General features: G+C 40.0%; 1 gene segment (V, D, J or C); it reads left to right on the forward strand.

The window, feature by feature from the left end:
• LOC116883921 overlaps positions 1 to 6,809 on the forward strand; it is a 32,543-nt gene extending 25,734 nt beyond the window's left edge. Inside the window, 3 exon segments of the C gene segment in view lie at positions 3,965 to 4,294; positions 5,675 to 5,719; positions 6,257 to 6,809. Of these exon segments, the coding sequence occupies positions 3,965 to 4,294; positions 5,675 to 5,719; positions 6,257 to 6,399 (518 nt within the window).
• The last annotated feature ends 204 nt before the right edge of the window (positions 6,810 to 7,013 follow it).

Consider the following 7,013-nt stretch of genomic DNA (forward strand, 5'->3'; position numbering starts at 1 on the left):
TGACAACTGTTTAAGGGAATAACTATATTAACTTCTGGAAAATCCTGGAGAAAGTAAAATAAGACTTATCAACCTACATGAACATGACCCAAGTTTCAAGGCAGAGTATGTTCAGTCCTTAGAGTCATGATTACACTTAGACTTTGTTTGAGTTTTGTCTCCACAGAGTCAATTTTATGTAGTCATATAAATAGTAACAAAATATTGTCTGTTTTTTACATGTTCACAAGATAAATTTCAGGTACTGTGGATTATATGCTAGTTCATCTAAGCGCTTGACCCTGGCACAAAGTTTATATTTACAGGAACATTTTCTCTGTATTCTGCAGAGTAAAGCAGGGAGGGAGACGGGAGGGCAGGTGCTGCAAGCTCCAGTCTCAGAACCTTTGAAATTATTCCTGGTTTAACCGTGATGTCCAGAGAGGTCAGGCTACTGTCTGCAACTAAGGAGTCTGTGCTTTCTATTTTGGTATGGGAGACATAAGCAGGGAGTGGAGAGTAACTGAAGAGGCTTCAGCGCTAGAAGCACCAAGTTTTATGTTCAGAGGTTAAACTAAAACGTAGTTCAGCACCTGCATAATGAACCTCGGCAACTTTCGAATGTGAAAACTTTCCCCTTGTAAAGTTAGAGAAGTACCTGGGGAGGTGACTTCAGGTTTGAATTCTCAGTCAGTGTAAAGTCACGCACTGCAGTACCCACAGGTTTTACTAAGGTAGGGCGGAATACTGAGGCAGGGAAAGCTCTAGAGGTCACAGGCCTGCAACATTAGAATATGGACTGGTAAATGGCAAAAAGATCTTGTCTGAAACAAAGTGTAATTGAGGACAGGAGCGAGGCTGTCCTCTGACTGCCACAGGGGCATGTGAGGTGTGTGTTCCTGAATCCCCACACAGGAACTTTGCAGGCTCCCTTATACATACACCATATTCACAGAGAGCTAAAGAAAATTGAAGAAAAGGTCTCAAAGCATATATTCTTTGGAAGGAAAGTAGGTTTTGAGTGGACGTTATTTCTAACATTTATTTTGAGAAATGCAAAGAAGTGGCCATAAAGCGAGCCCACCTACACTAGCACTAAATCATAACATTTGACCTCACATGTACATCAGGACTCAGCCTATGAGGTCAGGCAGACAGCAGTGTCCTGAGATGTCTTCGAGAACCAGCCCTGTGATACTACTTCACTCAGTTTTCAAGAAAGAGCCAAGCCACCAGGTGAAGAATAGTTCGGTGTGAGCTGACTGAAGCCAAGTACCAGAACTTTAGGTAAAAGATGCAATCTCATGTGTTACAGTGCCGATTGGGAGCACAGCCACTGTTTTGGACAGCAGAAACGCAGTGTTCATGCACTGCTACGCACTCTAGACGACTGTATCTCCTTTTGCTATCCTGAGAGCATCAGGCTTCGTGCGATGGTAGATTTGGGAACCCCGGTATACTATTGCAAAGTAGACTGTAGCTTGGTGGGTAAGAAACACCATTTCTCTCCTTATTTGACCTAGATTTAATTACAATCCACACCCTCCAATTCTATGATTAATAGCAAAGCTTTTACCCATAAATAACAATGTTTTATTCAAGCACAAGTCATAGAAAATAAATTGCAATTATTAGCAGTCATGTTGACAACAGTAATAACCTCTACATTTTTATTTCTCTTAATTAATTTTCTCATCTTGTTTCATTTTCATTTCATTGATGTACTGAGGTTGAATTGGTTTACAATAAAATGTATGTTTTGTAAAAAAAAAATAAAGCAGCTAAAACTTAGAAGTTTTTCGGCTTACTCGTTGCTGAACTTATTATGAATCAGTTAGGTCAGGATCAAGTTTCTATTCTTGTAAGAATTCCCGACCATCATGTCTCTGGAATCTGAAGAACCAGGGACACTAGCTAATATATTAGATTTGATATAATTTGAATCGTTGTGCTCTTCCTTCATCTTTGGTGTAGGAATGAAGTGGGTCATCATGGGTGGTTACTGAAGGGATGTATTTTAAAGGTAGTTGGGGGAAGGCAAAGTTGGCTATGGTGAGGTGAGGGTGATAATGTTTAGAAAGAAGAGGGCTGTGAGAAGGACTTTCTGAAACACTTTCCAGAGATTGTAATTAGAAATGCTGTAAGAGCACTGTGCAAACATCCTAGCAATGTTTGCAGACATCTGGACTTCCTTTAAACATTTATATCATGTATGGAAGGTCGTATTAAATCATTTGACATTGACGTGGGATTTATTACTATAGTCAAGAAGTTGATAGACTCAATAGACAGGCACCTTCCCTTTTCTTTTCAAGTACACTCTGAACAAGTCAGCGCTTTGAACTCTGGCTTCTCCACTCACTCCCAGAGGACATGGGAAACTTTGTGCTCAGTGCCTAGTAAGACAGATGAGGCCATGAGAACAGCACGATCATGTAAAAACCAAAGGTGATGTTGTGAATAGAGCAATGGGCACATAGTCCAAAGCACAACAGACACATGGCGGGATAATTCCATTATATAATTGACTGTATACAGTTACAAAGAAGAAATAAAAGCTACTTACTGACATCTATTTCCCTGAGCTATAGAAATGCAGAGCTCATTGTAGAGTCAGCTAAATTAACAGTGGATTGCACTAAATGGCATAGCCATAGAACAAAGTAACAGGGTGACAGTGAAGCATGTTAGAAATGATATGAGAGTTTCCTCTATACATTGACCATAAAAGCAACTTGGTCTCCTTACCCTCCCATCTATCCACCCAGCACGAATCATGATTCTCTATGAGAAAATAAAGGTATGTAAAGAAATAAATTGTTCTTAACCATTTGTGTTTATGTAATATTAGTTTTTGCACATATCCATTAAGGAATTTTATTTAGCGATTAAAAGAAAACACATGTGTCACATTTTCTCTATCATAATGTACTTCTTAATGTGGAGTATTCATGGAGGCTGTTGCACCTGTTCCTGAGCCCAAAGGACCACTACGGGGCTCATTCTCATGTAATCATAGTAGGTTCTTTTTGTTCAAGCTCAAGCTTGATGCAGCCGGACACAAACATGAAGCCCCAAGCCTAGTTTCAGACAAGCATTTATGGAGGTGAGCAAACAAGCCAGAAGGTTTCTGGCCTGGCACATGTCTGATTAGGAGGTTATTATGAAATTTTGTTGCCCCTTAAAATAATTGGCTGGTGTTGGGAACCAAACCATGAACTTAACTTTTGCTTTCCTCCTTATTGGTGGTTGTTAGGAAGTGAAGTACCAAGAGCAGGATTGTAGAGACTAACCTGGAAACTAGTGCTAGGCACGGGCCTGTTGGTTAACTCCAGTTCATTCTTGGCTCGGGTTCTCTAAGATGGAGTCTGTGAACCTCTGGTTCCTCAGAGGTCACAACTAGAAATGAACCATGGGTGGTGGCGCATTAAGGCAGGGAGTTCAGTGCAACATAGATGAAAATACAGAAGTGGGGCACTGGGGCAGATCGTGGATATGTGGATGGGAACAAAACAGAAGATTGAAAACAATGGATAAAAAGATTCCATAGGGAACCACCATCTTACAACCCAGAAATGAAAAATGAAAGTGAGCAAGGGGATAAAGGAGAGAAGAAGGAAAGATGTGGGTTACTTAAAACTAAGATATATGAGGAAGCCATATGGAAATCACAATTTTGAAGGAAAGATAAATTTAAAACACAGCTTAGAATGAAAAATAATTTTAAACAGTGGTACCCTTCATGGGTAGAATGCTGTTTTCAGAAGACGTGTTTTGTCAGACATGTAATATTATTTTGAGTGACTGGATTTAGTGGTGTGTGTCTGATTTAATCTGTAATTTTAGCACTTTATGCAGAAGAACGAGTAGCTCAGGCAGTCCACAGTCACAAGTTTAATTCTCACCTGAACCCTATGAGACTCTATCTCAATGATAGTACCTGCTATCATTTTTATCTTTATTAACTTTCTATTTTCCCTTACAGACAAAAGCTTTAATGCAGACATTTCCCCCAAGCCCACCATTTTTCTTCCTTCTTCTGCTGAAACAAATCTCCACAAGACTGGGACATACCTTTGCCTCCTTGAAAAGTTCTTCCCCGATGTCATAAGGGTGTACTGGAAAGAAAAGGACAGCAATGCGGTCCTGGACTCCCAGGAAGGGGAGACGCTGAAGACTAACGACACATACATGAAGTTTAGCTGGCTTACTGTCCCTGAAGGGTCAATGGGTAAAGAGCACAGATGTATTGTCAAACACGAGAACAACAAAGGAGGAGCAGACCAAGAGATTTTCTTTCCTTCAATAAAGAAAGGTATGTGCATATATACTCTGAAATATAGTCTTCTAGAAAATGTGTTTGAAAATACCCAATCCTTTTCTATAATGTATCAATAAAATTAATGTGACATTTAATGGGGTCGTTGCATTTATTTTACTATGATACTAAGCTGGCAGAGGCTTTGGGAGAAAAGTTAAGATTTTTTGCTAAAACTTTCTAGGCTATAGTGTCATTATCCAAAATATCCACATCTAATGACACACACCCCCATCTCTCTCTCTCTGGAATTGTTAATTGAATTAAAAATAAATGATGCATTAAAACAACAAGCAACTGAGTGCATGATAAATGCGAACCTTGAGGTTCCACCTTGGATGCCATAATTAGGAATGCTCAGCCACGCAAGCAAAGCCCTTTAGTCTCACTGTGTACAAAGTTCAACCTCCAGAACCTGATGCCATAGAAGCGGATGCCTTAGCTAACCAAATATTCAAATGAGAGAGTCAAACCCTGTTACAAAATGCAGTGGACCTAGCAACCTTGACACTTTCAGAATTTTATTGCTATGTATATCACTGTCAGAGAGAACATTTATTAAAGATGGAGTGAGGATAGTGGATGGATGCAAGCATGGTGATGTCTTCATAATTAATGCATCTCTTGTCATCTCTGCATTTTGGAAAGCCCTTTCTGTGATATCACAGGTAGGGCTGTGTGGGGTAGACCAGGATTAGTCAGTGTCCCAACATGGAGGGGGTTGTACAGTGAACAATGCATAATCTATCAAAAGTACTCAGAATAACTCAGATGCAAGATCCCACGGAATTCCCTTAGTTCAGTGCGGTACACAGATGCACAGCCAGGCAGAGGGCCTGATAGACTTGTAGTTCGCTGTATGCCACAACTGCTCGTAATGAACAATAGTCCCGAGGCTCCAGGAGCCTTCTGAACCTGCGAGGAATAAACAGATATGAAACGTGTGAGCTTCTCGCTGTTCACTGTCTGCGTTTCTCCTCTGAAATCCCAGTGTCTTCAATGGTCACTGAACTCTGCATAGTTGCTTTGGGAGGATCCTTGTTTTGGAAAGATGTGGCTGCTCTTCTATGAGGATTGTTTTAGACACTCTATTATATATCTTTTAGGGTAAAAATGGAAAAAACTCTTTTGAATTTCTACTTCTCTGTATACAGAAATATAGCATGTGAGTGACATAACTGAGTTACATATAATGATACTAATTTCTATAACTAAATAATTATTTAACTATGAGGCTCATGTTTTAATACACATCTGTCTATGTGAAGACACATAAGTATTCATTTATATGTAGGTATATGCATATTCACAAGCACACAGAGAACTGTCAAACAATGTGCATGTTAATGAACGAATTCTTATTCCTATTTCTTTTAGTTGCTGTGAGTACCCAACCTACAACTTGCTGGCAAGATAAAGATGGTAGGTTTTAGTATATGTTTGCTTTTGTGTGACATTACAGTGCTTTCTCTTTTGAGTATAAGAGTACTGAGCTGCCATGAATTAATGTAAAAGTATCAGAATGTCTGCATGTTACAGAATAGACTGATATTTACAACTAGTGTGTCACTACACGGACATCTCAGCAACATAGTGAACTGCCAATTCAAGCATAAGTGAATTAAAGATGGGTATAGCCTAACCTATATTAACAAAAAAATTCATTTACCCATGTGTCTCTTATTTTTAACCACCAAAGAAAGTATGATAAAAGCTAAGCTTAGGTTTTTAAAGTCATCTAGTTACTCACTAGCTTTGGGCACTGATGGGTTTAGACAAACTGCTTTCCAAGTTCAATCTCCCTATATGTGGTTCTTTGGTGAATGGTGAGTTTCAGGTTTGGATGAGGAGAGTTGCTACTCACTGTAAGTCATCAGAGTTAGTACCTACTGCCCCCTCCTTGCTAACACGCTATGCCACCGGAAGGGCAGATGGAGCTAATTGAAAGAACTCTTTCAGATGTGCTGCAGCTCCAGTTCACGGGCACCTCTGCCTACTATACTTACCTGCTCCTGCTCCTCAAGAGCGTGCTCTACTTGGCCATCATCAGCTTCTTTCTGCTTAGAAGAACAGCTGCCTGTGGCAATAAGAAGAGATCCTAAGGAAATAAACGGTGGACCAGCAAGTCCGTTGATTTTTATCGTCATAAAGGTGCCTTATGGGGGTCCAGCTGCCTTCTCTTGCTGGCTTTGACTTCTGTAAAGTCACATGCACAGCATTCTGTATTGTGCAAACATTTTTCTCACATTTGTAAGCGATTTCAGCAACTTCTCTCTAACTGAGCTCACCTCCTTCCTGATTCCATCCTCTCCAGCAGTCCCCTCCCCCAGAAGCCCAAAGTAGCAAAGCTCTGGTACACATAGGCTGCAGGTTTTACCCACGGCATTTGTTGCTCTTGAAGCAGCCAACTCTCTGAAAGCCTCCGCTCTAGACAACCTGAAGAGCCTTCTTTATTGTTGGATTCTGTGCCTTGTATTTCATATTAGAGACAATAAATATTTTTTAAAAATCAGAAGTCTACTTTTGTCAGTCTTTATTTTCATTTAGTAATGTTGAAAGTATTGGTATGAAACAACATGACAATTGTCATGGCATTTTGGTGACAGTTGGTAACAAGACTCTAAAAACACATTCCTAAACTTGGTTCAGACTCTGTGGTAATGACATTTTTTAGGACAGTGGGTATAGGAGGAGCCGTAGGCAATTAAAATCACTG

Source organism: Rattus rattus, chromosome 14 (genome assembly GCF_011064425.1).
Source record: "Rattus rattus isolate New Zealand chromosome 14, Rrattus_CSIRO_v1, whole genome shotgun sequence".
In the NCBI taxonomy this organism is placed as follows: domain Eukaryota; kingdom Metazoa; phylum Chordata; class Mammalia; order Rodentia; family Muridae; genus Rattus; species Rattus rattus.